Genomic DNA, 21054 nt, shown 5'->3' with positions numbered 1-21054 from the left:
GTGGTTTGGCCTACAGAAACTCTATGGAAAGGGGAGACTCTCACGAACACAATGGTGTTCTCCGTTTTGCTCTACAACCCCCACAAGTGTCACAGGACTCATCTGAAGGTAACCCATTCAAACGAATGGAAGTTTGGAGGTAGTTTTGTGCCAACAAAAATAAGGGGTTAAACATGTGTAAAAAAATATATATATATATTTCCTGAGCTTTCTTATATCTCCTAGATATAGGACAGACACTTCAAAACCTTATTCCTTATTATATATTTTTTGACTGTCTTTTTTGCCATTTGTGAATGTGTTATTCAGTGTGTTTCTATGGGCTATAGTAGTAAAGGCCAAATTCAATATTTTATTAAACAATAACAATTTATACCTAAAGGGGACCTAAAATTCTAAATGATCCTGTCAGTGTTGATGTGGATGCGGCTGAGGAGTCAGATGCAGGACGCATAGGCTGAGTCACACAAGACTTTACTAACTGTAAAAACAATACAAAATAAAGGACCTCAAAACCAGGAGGCGAGCGACAACGCAACACAGTGCGTCAACATAAAACAAAGTCCAGAGTACTGCACAGGTGACACCAACGGACAGGCGGAAAATAACACACAAACTAACGAAAACAACACAGGAAACTTATAGGGCACATAATCAGACCCAAACGGACACAGGTGTAACAGACAGACCCAACCAAACGAACATCGAAACATTCAACGGTGGCAGCTAGTACTCCGGGGACGACGAACGCCGAAGCCTGCCCGAGCAAGGAGGAGGAGCAGTCTCGGCAGAATTCGAGACAGTACCCAACCCCTTTGACGCGCGGCTCCAGCCGTGCGCTGACCCCGGCCTCAGGGACGACCAGGAGGACGCGGAGCAGGGCGCGTGGGATGACCACGGTGGAACTCAGTCAGGAGGGATGGATCTAGGATATCCCTCCTAGGCACCCAGCACCGTTCCTCCGGGCCGTACCCCTCCCACTCCACGAGATACTGGAGACCCCCCATCCGACGTCTCGAGTCCAAGATGGTCCTGACCGTGTACGCCGGAGCTCCCTCGATGTCCAGTGGGGGCGGAGGGGTCTCTCCTATCTCACCTTCCTGGAGTGGACCAGCTACCACCGGCCTGAGAAGAGACACATGGAACGAGGGGTTAATATTCTTATAATCAATAGGCAGTTGTAACCTGTAACACACCTCGTTCAATCTCCTCAGGACTTTAAAAGGCCCCACAAACCGCCGACCCAGCTTCCGGCAGGGCAGGCGGAGGGGCAGGTTTCGAGTCGAGAGCCAGACTCGATCTCCCGGTGCGTACACCGGTCCCTCACTGTGGTGGCGATCGGCGCTCGCCTTCTGTCGACGGATGGCCCGCTGCAGATGGACATGTGCAGCGTTCCACGTCTCCTCCGAGCGCCGAATCCACTCATCCACCGCAGGAGCCTCGATCTGGCTCTGGTGCCATGGTGCCAGAACCGGCTGATACCCTAACACACACTGGAAAGGGGTTAGATTGGTGGAGGAGTGGCGGAGAGAGTTCTGTGCCATCTCTGCCCAGGGGATATACCTTGACCACTCCTCCGGCCGGCCCTGGCAATAGGACCTCAGAAACCTACCCACATCCTGATTGACTTGTTCTACCTGCCCATTGCTCTCTGGGTGGTAACCCGAGGTAAGGCTCACCGAGACCCCCAAGCGTTCCATGAACGCCCCCCAGACTCTGGAGGTGAACTGGGGACCTCGGTCAGACACTATATCCTCGGGAACCCCATAGTGCCGGAAAACGTGGGTAAATAGGGCCTCAGCGGTCTGTAGGGCAGTAGGGAGACCCGGCATTGGGAGGAGACGACAGGCCTTGGAAAACCGATCCACAACGACCAAAATGGTGGTATTCCCCTGGGAGGGGGGAAGGTCGGTCACAAAATCCACCGAGAGGTGGGACCATGGTCGTTGTGGAACGGGCAGGGGATGTAACTTCCCCCTGGGCAGGTGTCTAGGCGCCTTACACTGGGTGCACACCGAGCAAGAGGAGACATAAACCCTCACATCCCTAGCTAACGTTGGCCACCAGTATTTCACGCTAAGGCAGTGCACTGTCCGGCCAATACCTGGATGTCCAGAGGAGGGTGATGTCCAGAGGAGGCGATCACGAACCTCGAGCGGAACGTACGTCCGCCCCACAGGACACTCTGGGGGAGTAGGGTCGGTACGTAACGCCCATTCGATCTCCGCATCGACCTCCCACACCACCGGAGCCACCAGACAAGACTCCGGCAGTATGGGAGTAGGCTCAATGGACCTCTCCTCTGTGTCATACCGCCGGGACAGGGCGTCTGCCTTACCGTTCTGGGACCCTGGGATGTACGTGATCTTAAAAACAAACCGGGTCAGGAACATGTTCCACCTAGCCTGACGAGGGTTTAATCTCCTAGCTGCCCGGATGTACTCCAGGTTACGGTGGTCAGTCAGAATGAGAAAAGGGTGTTGAGCCCCCTCAAGCCAATGCCTCCACACCTTTAGGGCCTGAACCACGGCTAACAGCTCCCTGTCCCCTACGTCATAATTACGCTCCGCCGGGCTGAGCTTCTTAGAATAGAACGCACAGGGGCGGAGTTTAGGTGGCGTGCCGGACCGTTGCGACAGAACTGCCCCAATACCGGCCTCTGACGCGTCTACCTCAACTTGGAATGGTAAAGCGGGGTCCGGATGTGCCAGCACCAGAGCCGAAGTGAACAGGTTCTTCAGTTTAACAAATGCCCTGTCCGCTTCAGCTGACCACTGCAAACGCACCGGGCCCTCCTTCAGCAGGGACGTAATGGGAGCTGCCACCTGTCCAAAGCCCCGGATAAACCTCCGGTAGTAATTAGCAAAACCCCAAAACTGCTGCACCTCCTTTACAGTGGTTGGAGTTTGCCAATTACGCACGGCAGACACACGGTCAACCTCTATCTTCACACCAGACGCGGACAATCGATAACCCAAAAAGGAGATGGACTCCTGGAAAAACAAGCATTTCTCTGCCTTGACATACAAGTCATGCTCCAACAGCCTCCTCAACACTCGGCGCACCAGGGCTACATGCTCGGCTCGTGTAGAAGAGTACACTAGGATGTCGACGATGTACACTACCACACCCTGCCCATGCATGTCCCGGAAAATCTCGTCCACAAAGGATTGGAAGACTGAAGGAGCATTCATTAACCCGTATGGCATGACGAGATACTCGTAATGACCCGAGGTGGTGCTAAATGCTGTTTTCCATTCATCTCCCACCCTAATGCGCACCAGATTGTACGCGCTCCTGAGATCCAACTTTGTGAAGAACCGCGCTCCGCGTAATGATTCAGTCATAGTCGCAATCAGAGGAAGAGGATAACTGTACTTAACCGTGATCTGATTGAGACTACGGTAATCAATACACGGGCGCAAACCCCCGTCCTTCTTCTTCACAAAGAAGAAACTCGAGGAAACCGGGGAAGTGGAGGACCGTATGTATCCCTGTTCCAAGGACTCGGCTATGTAAGTCTCCATAGCCGCTGTCTCCTCTTGAGACAGGGGATACACACGGCTCCGCGGAAGTGCCGCTCCTGTTTGGAGATCTATCGCACAATCCCCCTGTCTATGAGGTGGCAACCGTGTTGCCCTAGTCTTGCTGAACACAAGTGCTAAATCCTCATATTCAGGGGGAATGCGCATTGCGGGCACTTGGTTCGGACTCTCCACCGAGGTCGCCCCTACGGAAACACCTAGACATCTCCCTACACACTGGGCAGACCACTCCATAAGAGCCCTCTGTTGCCACGCAATGGTAGGATCATGGGCGCTTAACCAGGGAAGCCCCAGCACCACGGGATACGCAGGAGAGTCAATCAGATAAAACTGAATGATCTCCTCATGACCCCCCTGCGTAGTCATCTTAAGTGGTACTGTGACTTCTCTAATCAACCCCGACCCCAGCGGCCGGCTGTCTAGGGCATGAACAGGGAAGGGGGCTTCCACCGGCCGAAGGGGAATTCCTAACCTAGAACAAAATTCACGATCAACAAAATTCCCAGCTGCGCCTGAATCTACTAGCGCCTTAGGCTGGGAATGAGGTGCCACCTGTGGAAATCTCACAGGTATACACAGGTGACCAACAGAGAGCTCTGGGTAAGTGGGGCGCCTACTCACCTGAAATGACTCCCCAGTGTGTGACCTGTTGTCCCCTCTCCCAGGAGACCCTCCCCAGCACCTAGCCGCAGTGTGCCCTCCACGGCCACAGTTGGTGCAGGGGACGGCCCCCCTCGGGTTCTCTCTCCTCCTCTCCCTAGCGCCAGCACCCCCGAGCTCCATGGGAATCGGCTCGGAGGTGCTGGAGGATGGAATGGACGACCCCCATTTGGGAGGTCCGCGGGTAGCCAGCATGGTGTCGAGACGGATGGAAATGTCCACCAACTGGTCGAAGGATAGGTTGGTGTCCCTGCAGGCCAGCTCACGACGAACGTCCTCTCGTAGGCTGCATCGATAGTGGTCGATGAGGGCCCTCTCATTCCACCCCGCATCCGCCGCTAGAGTCCGGAACTCCAGGGCGAACTCCTGTGCACTCCTCTTCCCCTGTCGGAGGTGGAACAGACGCTCCCCCGCCGCCTTCCCCTCAGGTGGATGATCGAACACTGCCCTGAAGCGGCGGGAGAACTCCGCGTAGGTGATGGTGGCGGCGTCTATTCCCCTCCATTCGGCGTTGGCCCACTCCAACGCCTTGCCGGAGAGACAGGAGATGAGGGCGGAGACGCTCTCGTATCCCGAGGGCGCCGGGTGTATGGTGGCCAGGTAGAGTTCCACCTGCAGGAGGAACCCCTGACACCCGGCTGCGGTACCATCATATGCCCTCGGGAGCGAGAGCCGAATGCCACTGGGTTCCGGTGCTGGGAGAGGAGGACTGGCCGATGGTGATGGTAAGGTGTGCGAAGGTGTGGGCACCTCTCCGGTGACCAAACGGCGCAGAGTGTTGGACACCTCGTTCATGGCGGCCCCAAGTTGCCGGATCATGGTGTCTTGATCGCTGATCCGTTCCTCCAGCGACTTGGGTGCCGCCGCTGCTCCTGCTGACTCCATAGCGTGTGTGTTATTCTGTCAGTGTTGATGTGGATGCGGTTGAGGAGTCAGACGCAGGACGCATAGGCTGAGTCACACAAGACTTTACTAACTGTAAAAACAATACAAAATAAAGGACCTCAAAACCAGGAGGCGAGCGACAACGCAACACAGTGCGTCAACATAAAACAAAGTCCAGAGTACTGCACAGGTGACACCAACGGACAGGCGGAAAATAACACACAAACTAACGAAAACAACACAGGAAACTTATAGGGCACATAATCAGACCCAAACGGACACAGGTGTAACAGACAGACCCAACCAAACGAACATCGAAACATTCAACGGTGGCAGCTAGTACTCCGGGGACGACGAACGCCGAAGCCTGCCCGAGCAAGGAGGAGGAGCAGTCTCGGCAGAATTCGTGACAGATCCATGGTATGACCATCTTAAAACAACTCCATATGTTATCTTAGACAGCTTAGACTTTTAAATATATTTAAAAACCAAATGTAGACTTTTACTCAAGTAGTATTTTGCTGGGTGACTTTCACTTTTACTTGAGTCATTTTCTATTAAGGTATCTTAACTTTTACTCAAGTATGACAATTGGGTACTTTTGCCACCACTACACACACACACACACAAACACACACACACACACACACACACACACACAGACACACAAACACACACACACACAGTCTTGTACAACTGACCTTGTGGGGACACACAATTCAGTCCCATTCAAAATCCTATTTTCCATAACCCCTAACCCTAAACATAACCCTAACCCTAACCCGTACTCTTACCCTAACCCTAACCTTAACCTGAAAACCTAACCTTAACCCTAACCCTAAACCTAACCCTAGCTCCTAATCCTAACCCTAACCTTAATTCTAATCCTAACACTAATTCTAAACTTAACCCTAAACACCCTAGAAATAGTATTTTACCTTGTGGGGACCAACAAAATGTCCCCAGTTGGTCAAACTTGTGTTCGTTTACTATTCTTGTGGGAGCTTCTGGTCCCCACCATTATAGTTAAACATGTCCACACACACACACACACACATACTGTTTTTACTAGACTTGCACTCCAAGACATCACACGACATGGTTGGAGTCTACATTGTCACTGACAGCTGTCTGCACTCTACTGCACCAGTTAGTGAAATGTAACCACTGACATTGCCACTAGAATGTATATAATAGGAGGCTGAAGTAAGAGTAAAAAGTATACTTATTAAAAGTGAGACGAGACTCAGCTGTGTATATTATGTTTGTAATCAAACAAAAAAATATGCTTTATTGGTTTATATGATCTGCATTCACTTCAATAAGAAAACACATTCATTTAACAGGCATATCAATTCATAATATAACATGCAGTTATTTAGAAAAGTAGCCATACTATATCCAAAGCAGCAATAAAGTTTACAATAAATACTATGCCACACTGAACAATATAACAACAAGAATCATTGCAAAATCATTCTAAAACCGTACAGTATAAGTCTCAGGCTTTGTGTGAAAATGAATAACTATTGAATATTATCTAAGTACAAAGATGCAATGCAGTAGAGGATGGTCTGACAATGCTGGAAAGATGTCAGATGACATTCAATAACATATAGGGAAGAATAACATTGTTGGTTTCTTTCTTCAATACATGATTTTCAGTTTATATAATTTCATCATTAGACATAAGCCCATTTACATTATCTCACCCCCCCCCCCTCTCTTTCCCTTGTATCTCTCTAACTGTATAAGACTACTTTTCTCTCTCTCTATCATTCTTCCATCCACCCTGTGTCGTCGATCAATCATGTTCCAGCCCATAATACTCTGCTCCATCAGCGCTGTTGCCGTGGTACAGCCGATGGCTTCTCTCTCTGTGTCCTCCGCGGTGGACCCTCTAGAGTGCTGTGAAATACATGTGTTACAATGTTAAACTTTATAATGTATCATTAACTACTTTATATTGCATAGTTCCATTTATTTTAACTATGATTTCCACAGCTAGCAAACCTGATTCAAATTGTCAACTAATCATCAAGCACTTGAATAGGCGAATCAGGTGAGCTAGTTCAGGGCTACAACAAAATTGTAAAGGGGGAGGTTTGAAAACCACTAGTCTATGTGACTGTGCAGGTATACACAGTGTGCAGAAATTCCCTTCTATGATTCTACTAGATATAGCAATAGAGTAGTTACCGGTTACACTGGCAGTAGTTCTTCACCTTCCGGCCTCTTCTCTGAGGGAGAAAAACATGTATTGTCTTTCTCTTTCATTGGCTGTTCAAGCACTTGCTCCACTTGAATATAACAAAATAATTATTTAATTGGGTTATAGACCTAGCCGCGAGAAGTAGGGGTGCTGAGGGTGCTGCATCACCCCCTGGAAAATCTGAATAAAAAATAAAAGGTAAATATATTTTTTCTCACAACAGTAGTGCACTTGGCCTTTACTTGTCCTGTGTTAGCGGACCGATATAGCTGTCTGTAGCGCGGGCAAAAAAAAAAAAATATATATATATATATATATTGATCTATATATGCTTATAGAACAATTTGGGTTATAAGTTTGGCAGTGAGATTTTCATTGATCCCTCCCCTCCTGCCTGTCTCCTTACCTTCATTCTTTTGTTCCTTCGGTACAGGAGAACAATGGTCACCAGGAGTAAGATCACCACCAGGCACCCTGCTCCCACTGCCACCCACACCCACAGGCTTAAGCCCAGTATGGACACCCCCTCAATGGGCTGCTGGATGCATTTGGTACCTGAGAAACACACAACCAGGGAGCACCTCAGCGAAGACCTGAAGTGGCACTCAGCTCAAAATCTCTGTATTGACGTCAATGCACGGTTGACTCGAAAATGTGGCATTTCACACTGGTTTCTGAAGTTAGGATTCGTCCCCTATCTGTCAAATGGTGTGGAGATGGAATTTACCACTTTACCGTTTAGTTTTTTACTTTTTTAACAACCTCTCCTCCCACCCTGAATTGACCAATGTTAAGGAGAGATTTAATTAAGTAGGAGCTTTCAATACCTTTCCCATGATGAATATGAAACGATGTATTCAGTGTTCATAAAGTAGTGATACTCACTGTGATTGCATGGTGTTGCTGTGTTTACATCAGAGTTAGGTCCACTGTGCCCCTGCCCATCATCTTCGAGGGGCAAACCTGAGCGATAAAAGACAAAAGCATTGTTATATTCATTACTATCATGGTTGTATTGGGGATGCTACCAAAACCACCTATTATCTACTTTTCACGTTGATGGTCTGAGTCTCTTTGTGTGTCTTCTCATCCTGAGTAATCTGACATGTCCATTCTCCTGTGTCTGACAGGGCCACAGGGCTGAAAGAGACCTTCCCAGAGCCAGGTCCTCCAGGGGCCCCTTTCGTCTCTCCACCTGGACTAAGCCACTCCACACTGGGCAAGCGATCCACTCCTGTCACCTGGCACTCGAGGGTAGCATTGGTGCCCTGGAAGAGGACAGTGGAGGGGTGGACCGTGACTGGTTCAGACAACGGTGGGGGTAGAGGGGGAGAGGGAGGAAGGGAGAGGGAAAATAAAGAGGGAGGGGTAGAGTATGAAAAGAAAGAGAGGAGGAAAAGATAGGGAGAGGGAGAAATGTTGAACATGGAAACTTTCGCCACATGAATTCTGTCATTAGAATGTACCTCTGGTGCAGACCTGGGTTCAAATACTATTTGAAATCTTTCCAATACTTTGAGTATTTCCTTTAGCCTGCCTTGAGTGCTAAGTGGGTGGGGATTGCACTTTTGAGAAGTTTCTATTGGTTCCATTGCAACATGGAAGCTCAACCAAGCACAGATACAGCATTTGAAATTATTTCAAATATTATTTGAACCCAGGTCTGCTCGGGCGGTCATTCAAATGTACTAGCAATAATAATATCACTTCACTATCACTGCTATAAAAACTGCTAGTCTGCAGGACTGGTGTCCACATTCACTTGCCAGACACCCCCATAACCCTATGCGGAGTGACACCTGTGACAAAGTAGAGTCTGTGCTCCATCTTGCTCCTGTCGACCGTACAGATGTAAAGTCCGGCATTACCAGCCTGTAGAGCAGAGATTTCCAGCCCGTCCCCTCTCACCTTTGCCCTTTCAACCATGGGAGCTTTTCCTTACGTGGGGAAAAGACAAGCAATACTGAACATGTACAAAAGGCCATGTATGTACATTTTCTATACTGTATATGATCTATGCAGTATTTTGGGAAACTTTTTCATGAAATGAACTGGGCATAAATATTGTCCCGAGCTCTTTTCTATCCACCTTTCCGCATGGTGCCACTCTTCCCATTCATGTCCACAATCAGCACAGATTCAATTCCATCCACAGCTTTATGACTCCACTTTACATCCTTGTTAGACGTCTTGACTCCACAATCAAATTTGATGCTGTCAGACTGCCCCATTCTCTTGTAGACCACCTCACCCACCACATTGAGAATACACAGGGCTGAGCGGAGAAAGAGAGAGAGCGAGAGAATAAGAGAGGGAGAGAGAGAGTGCGAGAGAGAGAGAGAGTACTGCAATCACTTTAATATTATTAAAGTACTTCTATTACTTGTATTATTATTTATTATTACCTTTCCATTTCAATAAAGCATACTGAATTGAAATTGAATTGACAGAGAGAGAGAGATATCTGTTTATTTATTTTCCCTTTCATACTTAAACTATTTGCACATTGTTACAACACTGTACATTGACAATAATATAACATTTGAAATGTATATATTATTTTAAAACTTTGTGAATGTAATGTTTACTGTTAATTTCTGATTGTTTATTTCCCTTTTGTTTAGTGTCTATTCCACTTGCTTTGGCAATGTAAACATATGTTTGTCATGAGCCTCTCACTCCACCGGGTTACCACCTTAATTTTCTTCCACTCTGCTCACCACTCTCTCTACTCAGCCTAACTAGCTCAACCTGTCCCTGCTCTGCTCTGCTCTAATTACTCTGCCAGCTGCGCTGCATTACCCACTACCTCTCCCAGTATTTAAGGCCCTGTCTTTCAGCTCTCCGGTGTCAGATCGTCTGCAAAGCTCACACCCGGAACCTGTTTGCTCGCGCTTCTGGCTCACCCTGGTTTTGTGACCCCGGACCTGCCTGATTTTTGGATACTCTTCTGCCCCAGGAGATCCAGACCTGCTTCTGCCATTACGACTCCTGACTACTCTTCAATCCCGGTAACTCTGACCAGCCTTCTGCCTTGCTACTACGTATTTTGGATTTCCCTTGAACTGTACTGCTGCCTTGTTTCATTCCGCCCTGTTGTGTCTGTGTCTCCCCCCCCCCCAGGACTTCTGGACCACCCACCACCGGCTTCATAGGACGCATCGCTGCCACTGGGGGGGGCACAGACCCAGTTCTTTGGACGGGATCCCTGTTACCCCTGGAGCCTTCATTCACTCCCTACTTCCCTTTTCCCTTAAGTTTTAATAAACTTTCTGGTGTGACGCAATTGTGGTCCTCTGGTCGTCTGTCTGAACCGTGACAGTACGATCTGACCATTATGGACTCAGCGCACACTTTCCCCGACATGGAAACCGATGAGCATGAGCAGCAGTTCCAGCAGCAGCAACAACAACTCGCCATGATCATTCAACTCCTCACCAACCTTACCCCAGCCAGTCTGCCCACCAGCCCTGCCCCCGAGTTACCTGCCCCGGTCATTGCAGCCGCTGCTCCGGAACCCAAGATTGGAAACCCCGAGCGGTTCAACGGCGATTCAACCCAGGTCCGGCCATTCCTGACTAGCTGCCGACTTCAGTTCTCCTTGCAGCCAAGGACCTTCGCCACGGAGGGGGCTAAAGTTGGGTATGCCATCACTCACCTGACGGGCCGAGCTCGACTCTGGGGAACAGCAGAGTTCGAACGTCAAACCCCCGCATGTGCAACCTTCGACCTGTTTGCTGAGGAGATGCTGAAGGTGTTTGACCTGGATTCACCTACCGCAGAGGCGTCTCGTGAACTGTTCAGTATTCGACAAGGCAGACGTACAGTCGCAGACCATTCCATCGACTTCCGAACCCTGGCTAGACGAAGTTCTTGGAACACACCATCGTTGGTGGACGCGTTCTTCCATAGTTTGGCTGACTATATCAAGGACGAGTTGGTCTCCCATGAACTGCCTTCCACTCTTGATGAAGCCATCGCACTGACTGTCAGGATCGACAGAAGGATACAGACCCGTCGTCGTGAGAGGGGGCGCCAAGGTCCACCTACTACCGGCATTCGGAGAGATCCGACTGGGCTCCTGTCATCTACTGCCACTCACCCAGGTCAGCTTGATCAGTCTGAGCCTATGGAGATTGGGCGAGCCTCTCTCACTCCTGCAGAGCGCCAGCGCCGCTTCACCTCAAACCTCTGCCTCTATTGTGGAGGTGATGGACATCGTGTGGTAACCTGCCCTTTAAAGGGCCGAAGCTCACCGGGCATAGGGGGAGTCCGGTTGAGTTCAATGACCATCCAGTCCTCCGACCGCAAACCCCTGCTGCAAGTTCACCTCCGCCTCTCTGACTCAACTCACACCCTGGCTGCTCTGGTGGATTCTGGCGCCGAAGCCAACATAATGGACATCAAGCTGGCACGCCAACTGGGACTGGAGAACCTCCGTTTGACACCTCCTATTCCTGCCCGGGCACTGGACGGACACTTACTCGGATCGGTCACTCATGTCACGGCCCCGGTCTCGATGGGTCTGTCCGGAAACCATCAAGAAACTATCCAGTTTCACCTGCTCCCCTCTCCAGGCCAACCCCTCATCCTGGGTTACCCATGGCTCCGCCGGCACAACCCTCAGCTCGACTGGGTGACCGGGGTGATCAGGGAGTGGGGAGAGGACTGCCACCGAACCTGCCTGCTTGCTGCCGCACTACCCCCTCGGCCAGTACCTACTAACTCCGCTCCTGACCTCTCCAATGTCCCAGAATGCTACCATGGTCTCAGAGAGGTGTTTAACAAAGCAAGAGCCACATCTCTGCCCCCTCACCGACCGTACGACTGTGCCATCGACCTCCTCCCTGGAACAGCCCCTCCAAAGGGTCGTCTTTATTCGTTGTCTGCTCCTGAAAGAAAGTCCATGGAGGACTACATCAATGGCTCTCTGTCCGCAGGATTAATCCGTTCATCTTCATCTCCTGCTGGTGCTGGCTTCTTCTTTGTGGGGAAGAAGGACGGATCTCTTCGCCCCTGCATCGACTACAGGGGACTCAACGACATCACAGTGAAAAACCGTTACCCTCTGCCTCTGCTCACCTCTGCTTTTGAGTTGCTCCAGGGAGCCACTGTTTTTACCAAGTTGGATCTCAGAAACGCTTACCACCTAGTGCGGATCCGGGAGGGAGATGAATGGAAAACCGCATTCAATACACCAACAGGCCACTACGAGTATCTGGTTATGCCTTTTGGCCTCACCAATGCTCCTGCTGTGTTCCAGGCTCTAGTGAATGATGTACTGCGGGACATGTTAAACAAGTTTGTCTTCGTTTACCTGGATGACATCTTAATCTACTCCAGAAACCTGTCTGAACACACCCGCCATGTCCAGCAAGTCCTTCATCGTCTTCTGGAGAATTCCCTCTACGCCAAGGCAGAGAAATGTGAGTTTCACGTCAAGACAGTGGCCTTCCTGGGGTACATAGTGGCAGAGGGAAGTATCCAAATGGATCCTGCCAAAGTATCAGCAGTCACTTCATGGCCAGTTCCGGAGAACAGAAAGAAGCTGCAACAGTTTCTGGGGTTTGCTAACTTCTATAGAAAGTTTATCCGGAACTACAGTACCGTTGCTGCCCCTCTCACTGCTCTAACCAGCACCAAGCAACCCTTCACCTGGACCCCAGCAGCCGACAAAGCCTTCAGTACCCTCAAGGTGAGGTTCACCTCCGCTCCCATCCTCCAGATGCCTGATGTGGACCGGCAATTCATTGTGGAGGTGGACGCCTCGGATGTGGGAGTTGGTGCTGTGATTTCTCAGTGGGCTGCGGAGGATAGGAAGCTCCATCCCTGTGCCTTTTTCTCACGTCGGTTGTCCCCCTCTGAGTGCAATTACGACATAGGGAACCGTGAGCTGCTGGCTGTGAAGCTTGCCTTGGAGGAGTGGCGTCACTGGCTGGAGGGGTCCACCATTCCATTTCTCGTTTGGACCGATCATAAGAACTTGGAGTACATCCGCACGGCCAAACGGTTGAACTCCAGGCAGTCCCGCTGGGCCCTGTTCTTCACCAGGTTTAATTTCACTCTGTCATACCGGCCTGGATCACGCAACACCAAGCCAGACGCCCTCTCCCGTCAATTCCAGAAGGATGACACCCCCTCCAAGGACCCTGTGTCGATTCTGCCAAGTCCCTGCATCGTTGCAGCTCTGACCTGGGCTGTTGAGGAACAGGTGCTGGAGGCTCTCCGTAACCAGCCAGGTCCCAGCACTTGCCCAGCTGACCGCCTTTTTGTCCCCGAAGACCTGAGGTCCCAGGTCGTTCAGTGGGGACATGACTCCCGCCTAGCTTGTCACCCTGGCTCCACCCGCACTTACAACCTGCTCGCCCAGAGGTTCTGGTGGCCCTCTCTGAGAAAGGATGTACGGGAATTCGTCCAAGCCTGCCCCATCTGCAACCAACACAAGTCGTCCTGCCAGCCCCCAGCCGGATTGCTGCAGCCCCTGCCTGTGCCCAGACGTCCCTGGTCTCACATCGCCCTTGACTTTGTCACGGGGCTGCCCCCTTCAAGTGGCATGACCGTCATTCTCACCATAGTTGACCGTTTCAGCAAGATGGCACACTTCATTCCCCTCCCCAAGCTCCCAACCGCCAAGGAGACCGCCCAGGTGGTCCTGGAACACGTCTTCCGGATCCACGGACTGCCAAAGGATGTAGTTTCTGACCGTGGTCCACAATTCTCCTCCGCTTTTTGGAAGGAGTTCTGTCACCTGCTGGGAGCCACAGTCAGTCTGACTTCCGGATTCCATCCCCAATCCAATGGGCAGTCAGAGCGGGCTAATCAGGAGCTCGAGAAGGCACTGCGATGCATGACTTCACGCAACCCCCACTCCTGGTCGCAGCAATTGACATGGGTGGAGTACGCACACAATTCTCTGACCTGCTCTGCCATCGGTATGTCCCCTTTCCAATGTGTTTATGGATACCAGCCTCCTCTATTTGCCAGCCAGGAAGAGGAGGTTACTTGCCCATCTGCACTTGCTTTTGCCCGTCGATGTCGCCGCACCTGGTCACAAGCCCGAGCCACACTCCTCAGATCCGTTGCCAGCTACACTACCGGGGCCAACCGTCGGAGAATTCCTGCTCCCACCTACCATGTTGGTCAAAGGGTGTGGTTGTCATCGAAGAACCTGCCACTCAGGGTGGAGTCGCAGAAGCTGGCACCTCGGTTCATTGGCCCATTCCCTATCATAAGAGTGATTAGCCCAACTGCTGTCCGGCTCCAACTGCCTAATTCCCTGAGGGTGCACCCCACTTTCCATGTGTCTAAGATTAAGCCCATCCATGAGAGTCCGCTGGTCCCTGCTGCGCCTTGTCCTCCTCCTCCACGGCTCGTCGATGGTGGTCTGGTTTACACCGTCCGCCGCCTGCTTCGGTCCAGACGGAGGGGTAGGGGTCTCCAGTACCTCATTGACTGGGAGGGCTATGGACCTGAGGAGAGGACCTGGGTGCCAGCTAGTCGGATTGTGGATAGGACTCTCATCACCGCTTTCCACCAACGGCATCCTGATCAACCTGCAATCCGTAGGGGCCGCCCCAGAGGGGTCCCTAACCGTCCTGCCCGCTCGGCTTCCTGTCCTGTGCCTGATCCTGTCTCGGGACCTGTCCCATCTCCCGACCACAGCCCTCCGGCTTCCTCCGAGGATGAGGACGTTCACTCGGACCGTTCGGAGGAGTTCTAGCCCTCCTCCGGCTCCCCTCCTCCCGCCCGGCGTGGTGTTGCTCTTGGGACTTCTGGGGCCGTCCCTTGGGGGGGGGGTTCTGTCATGAGCCTCTCACTCCACCGGGTTACCACCTTAATTTTCTTCCACTCTGCTCACCACTCTCTCTACTCAGCCTAACTAGCTCAACCTGTCCCTGCTCTGCTCTGCTCTAATTACTCTGCCAGCTGCGCTGCATTACCCACTACCTCTCCCAGTATTTAAGGCCCTGTCTTTCAGCTCTCCGGTGTCAGATCGTCTGCAAAGCTCACACCCGGAACCTGTTTGCTCGCGCTTCTGGCTCACCCTGGTTTTGTGACCCCGGACCTGCCTGATTTTTGGATACTCTTCTGCCCCAGGAGATCCAGACCTGCTTCTGCCATTACGACTCCTGACTACTCTTCAATCCCGGTAACTCTGACCAGCCTTCTGCCTTGCTACTACGTATTTTGGATTTCCCTTGAACTGTACTGCTGCCTTGTTTCATTCCGCCCTGTTGTGTCTGTGTCTCCCCCCCCCCCAGGACTTCTGGACCACCCACCACCGGCTTCATAGGACGCATCGCTGCCACTGGGGGGGGCACAGACCCAGTTCTTTGGACGGGATCCCTGTTACCCCTGGAGCCTTCATTCACTCCCTACTTCCCTTTTCCCTTAAGTTTTAATAAACTTTCTGGTGTGACGCAATTGTGGTCCTCTGGTCGTCTGTCTGAACCGTGACAATGTTTCCATGCCAATAAAGTCCTTTGAATTTAATTGAAAGAGAGAGAAGAGAAAGGGAGAGAAAGAGAGGTGTGTGTGCGTGTGTGTGTGTGTGTGTGTGTGTGTGTGTGTGTGTGTGTGTGTGTGTGTGTGTGTGTGTGGACGTGATTCACTATTCTTGGACCAGAAGTCCCCACAAGAATAGTACATGGATAAAGAAATGGACCAACTGGGGACATTTTGTTGGTCCCCACAAGGTCAAATGCTATTTCTAGGGGGTTTAGGGTTAAGGTTAGAATTAGTGTTAGTGTTAGGGTTAGAATTAGGATTAGGGTTAGGAGCTAGGTTTAGTTTTAGGGTTAGGAGCTAGGGTTAGGTTTAGGGTTAGGTTTTTGGGTTAAGGTTAGGGTTAGGGTTAAGGTTAGGGTTAGGGTAAGAGTGCGTTTTAGGGTTAGGTTAGGGGTTAGGGGTTAGGGAAAATGGGATTTTGAATGGGACTGAATTGTGTGTCCCCACAAGGTTAGCTGTACAAGACTGTGTGTGTGTGTGTGTGTGTGTGTGTGTGTGTGTGTGTGTGTGTTTGTGAGGGGTAAAAGTAAGAGTAAAATGAATACAACATTTAAATATTTCAATCATGTACGGTAGATCTTTACCCACCAAACACCATCCAGGAGAAGGTCTTCATATTGGACATTTGATCTGAAATCTGGAATACAAATTTAAATTACATTCATGCAGTCGAAATGCATAGAACATTTTAAGTAGAGATTGACAGTTTTGAAACATATGAAATGTAAAATATATACTATTACAAATTATTTTAAACCTTTGTTTGGCTTAAGTACATTTCTAAGTAGAGTTTAATCTAGACTTTATGTTCTGACATGGCTTCTGTTTGAACTTAAAAATAAAAAACGAACTTGTGGGTTCTAACCACATGGCTACTTTCTCTCTCTCTCTCTCTCTCTCTCTCTCTCTCTCTCTCTCTCTCTCTCTCTCTCTCTCTCTCTCTCTCTCTCTCTCTCTCTCTCTCTCTCTCTCTCTCTCTCTCTCTCTCTCTCTCTCTCTCTAACATTTACAGTGGGGGAAAAAAAGTATTTAGTCAGCCACCAATTGTGCAAGTTCTCCCACTTAAAAAGATGAGAGAGGCCTGTAATTTTCATCATAGGTACACGTCAACTATGACAGACAAATTGAGAATTTTTTTTCCAGAAAATCACATTGTAGGATTTTTAATGAATTTATTTGCAAATTATGGTGGAAAATAAGTATTTGGTCACCTACAAACAAGCAAGATTTCTGGCTCTCACAGACCTGTAACTTCTTCTTTAAGATGCTCCTCTGTCCTCCACTCGTTACTTGTATTAATGGCACCTGTTTGAACTTGTTATCAGTATAAAAGACACCTGTCCACAACCTCAAACAGTCACACTCCAAACTCCACTATGGCCAAGACCAAAGAGCTGTCAAAGGACACCAGAAACAAAATTGTAGACCTGCACCAGGCTGGGAAGACTGAATCTGCAATAGGTAAGCAGCTTGGATTCAAGAAATCAACTGTGGGAGCAATTATTAGGAAATGGAAGACATACAAGACCACAGATAATCTCCCTCGATCTGGGGCTCCACGCAAGATCTCAACCCGTGGGGTCAAAATGATCACAAGAACGGTGAGCAAAAATCCCAGAACCACACGGGGGGACCTAGTGAATGACCTGCAGAGAGCTGGGACCAAAGTAACAAAGCCTACCATCAGTAACACACTACGCCGCCAGGGACTCAAATCCTGCAGTGCCAGACGTGTCCCCCTGCTTAAGCCAGTACATGTCCAGGCCCGTCTGAAGTTTGCTAGAGTGCATTTGGATGATCCAGAAGAGGATTGGGAGAATGTCATATGGTCAGATGAAACCAAAATAGAACTTTTTGGTAAAAACTCAACTCGTCGTGTTTGGAGGACAAAGAATGCTGAGTTGCATCCAAAGAACACCATACCTACTGTGAAGCATGGGGGTGGAAACATCATGCTTTGGGGCTGTTTTTCTGCAAAGGGACCAGGACGACTGATCCGTGTAAAGGAAAGAATGAATGGGGCCATGTATCGTGAGATTTTTAGTGAAAACCTCCTTCCATCAGCAAGGGCATTGAAGATGAAACGTGGCTGGGTCTTTCAGCATGACAATGATCCCAAACACCGCCCGGGCAACGAAGGAGTGGCTTCGTAAGAAGCATTTCAAGGTCCTGGAGTGGCCTAGCCAGTCTCCAGATCTCAACCCCATAGAAAATCTTTGGAGGGAGTTGAAAGTCCGTGTTGCCCAGCGACAGCCCCAAAACATCACTGCTCTAGAGGAGATCTGCATGGAGGAATGGGCCAAAATACCAGCAACAGTGTGTGAAAACCTTGTGAAGACTTACAGAAAACGTTTGACCTGTGTCATTGCCAACAAAGGGTATATAACAAAGTATTGAGAAACTTTTGTTATTGACCAAATACTTATTTTCCACCATAATTTGCAAATAAATTCATTAAAAATCCTACAATGTGATTTTCTGGATTTCTTTTGCTCATTTTGTCTGTCATAGTTGATGTGTACCTATGATGAAAATTACAGGCCTCTCTCATCTTTTTAAGTGGGAGAAGTTGCACAATTGGTGGCTGACTAAATACTTTTTCCCCCCTCTGTATATATGTATAAAACAATCAAATGTTTATCTGGGAAAAAAGTCAATAATAATAATTGGTCATTTAGCAGACGCTCTTATCCAGAGCGACTTACAGGAGCAATTAGGGTTAAGTGCCTTGCTCAAGGGCACATCGACAGATTTTTCACCTAGTCGGCTCGGGGATTAGAACCAGCGACCTTTCGGTTACTGGCACAACGCTCTTAACCACTAAGCTACCTGCCGCCCGTCAAAAGAGTCAAACATTTCATTGCATGATTAGAGGTGTGATGATAGTTTTCTAAGCAGGGCTAGACTCTTTTCTATCTTACTCCAAACATTTGACAAATTTCAATAACAGGTAGATCTATATATAATAACATTAATAAGCATATAGGCCTCTCTAACTGATAACAAAAAAAACATATGTAATGAATTGTGATTGAGTATAATCATCATCACCATTATTATCAAAATACTCAAATATGAACAGCATTAGTCTATATCAGAGCAAAATACTAATAACTTTGTGCCATAACTCATAGTTCATGGATAGAGAACCCAGTAAATAAATTACCTGAAAATCTTTAACAAAGGTACTGAATATTATCATTTACAGTATAATATTAGTTACATGTTTTCAAGAATGATATTCCTCCGAAGATGGTTTATTGAATAAATCATCTATCACTCCACAATTGTTTTAGTAAATAGTAATTGTATATAATTAACTCATTTTCACTATTTGTTTAATTCAGATTGATCATAATAACATAATCTATTAGATCTGTATTTAGTAATTGGGGCAGTGCTTTACTACTTTACAATACTCAGCTTTTACTTGACCAACTTAATTAAATTAAGACCCATTTATTTATAATGATACTATATGCCTACTTGAAATCGATATTTCACTTCATCAGGTTTTTGATATCGATATGATTCTTAACACTATCTTTGATAACTTTAAAATATTAAATTATTCCACAAAGCCTATTTCTGAATACCATGCTAGTCACAGAGGTGAATTATAGGGTACTTTAAAAAGTACTGTAATTTACTAATAGGAATCAACTTTATTATGAACCATCTGTAATCAAATAAAACATCTGACAAAATGTCAGTAGCTTAATCATTCTTAGATTCTTATTTTTATGATGTATTATATCACATTGATTAACTCACAAACAGTGATAGGCTACAGACAATTATTGTTTGATATTGTGTAGACTATTGAGTAGGCTGTTAATCTATGGTTTATTTATTTGCATAGAAGTAGCCTAACAAATAAAATATGGTTAAAAAAAGTAGATGCCTGCTCGATAAAAGCCTATACTACAATATCTAATCGATATACTATTGATAAAGAACTATTAATTTGCTATAACTATTATTTTTACATATATAATTATTTAAGTAAATGAAACAGCCTACATTTCTTTGTGTTACAGAACATTATAATAGCCAACTGATCGTGGTGATTCATCAGTGTTAAGGCCAGGCACCACAGGCTGAAATTACATTTTTGCATCTACCTATCAGTTTTGAGATTTGTTGGTGTTTTGATCAGTTAATATTAGTATTTTCAAAAAGTAAACATACAAATGTCAAAAACTTGATAAAAATCTAGATTTTCTTTAGTTTATCATACTACCATCATCAACATTTTAACCCATTTTAAACACTTTAAAATCGACATATATCAATATTTTCTCTCACTACATTAAATTACACATAATTTAAAAGCCCATTTCATAGAGAACGTCACAAACTGGACTATATTTAGTAACTTACTTTGAAGAGATGGTGATTCGGTCTAAATAGGTGTTTGGTAGTCTAAATTCCGTGTATTAAGTGCCATTTCCCGAAAGTCAGACTCTTCCCACACCCCAACTACGAAGCTCTGCGTTAACCACATTTTAGTCAGGTCCGGATGTGTTTTAACAAAATGAAACCAAAATATTTACGCTGGCTTCGTCCAGAAAAATGGATTTGGGCAATATGCTAATATGAGATATTGCGTCTGTTAAAAATATTTCAGAAAAAATGTAATATAAAAAAGTGTTATATTTGTGTCTACATTCAACTGGTAAAAGTTGATTGCCCGTCCCCTCTCACCTTCAACATTTCCCACCTTAAAATAAAGAATACAACTCTCCTCTCTGGGTAAAAAAAAACATATAGCCCATGCAACTGAACTAGCTCCAACAAACGTATGGGAACATTAATATTACCTGATCTGATTTGTAATTTACCTGAAATGGATTCTCAAAACGTCTTAGGATACAAAAATCCGATTTAAAAAACTCAACTTTGTCCTTTCGCGACAATACACTCAAGACAGAGTATGCGTTGAGGATAGTGAAGAGATCGAGCGGAAAAACGTCTGCATTTTGGAAAGATTGTGGTTTTACGCATGCTACTTGCCTGCGCCTTCTTTGCAAACACCTTGTTTGATACTGTATTTACCTTCCACCACAGTGACCCAACTTCATAAGAAATGTGCTCCTTACTATTAAAGGTGCAATCTGAAAAATGTGCTGTTTATGGGAAACCTTGCATTTGCGCTGACTGACTGCAAATAACTACCTAACAAGTATCGTGAGTGACATACTTTTGTGTGATTATCCTTTATGACGTGAAATTGCTGACAGT

General features: G+C 47.6%; 1 protein-coding gene across 2 annotated transcripts; it reads right to left on the bottom strand.

Annotated features, from left to right (window-relative positions):
- Window positions 1-6342: 6342 nt before the first annotated feature.
- On the bottom strand, window positions 6343-20972 carry LOC311139165 (T-cell surface glycoprotein CD4-like). Of its 2 annotated transcripts, none has more exons than XM_084174057.1 (9): window positions 20655-20972; window positions 16399-16447; window positions 9392-9577; window positions 9102-9239; window positions 8351-8602; window positions 8188-8265; window positions 7709-7857; window positions 7290-7330; window positions 6343-6998 (listed from the first exon to the last, which is right to left on the bottom strand). In XM_084174057.1, the coding sequence occupies exons 2-9, from the start codon at window positions 16433-16435 to the stop codon at window positions 6929-6931; spliced, it is 951 nt and encodes a 316-aa protein (XP_084030183.1). In that variant the 5' UTR covers window positions 16436-16447; window positions 20655-20972; the 3' UTR covers window positions 6343-6928. The 2 variants fall into 2 exon arrangements, with proteins under 2 accessions (XP_084030183.1, XP_084030182.1); XM_084174056.1 differs by lacking the exon at window positions 20655-20972 and adding an exon at window positions 20194-20336.
- Window positions 20973-21054: the final 82 nt, after the last annotated feature.

This window comes from Coregonus lavaretus (genome assembly GCF_964263955.1).
Source record: "Coregonus lavaretus genome assembly, chromosome: 13".
Lineage (NCBI taxonomy): Eukaryota > Metazoa > Chordata > Actinopteri > Salmoniformes > Salmonidae > Coregonus > Coregonus lavaretus.
Note: the sequence above shows the minus strand (reverse complement) of the source record. Positions and strands in the feature narration are given on the sequence as shown.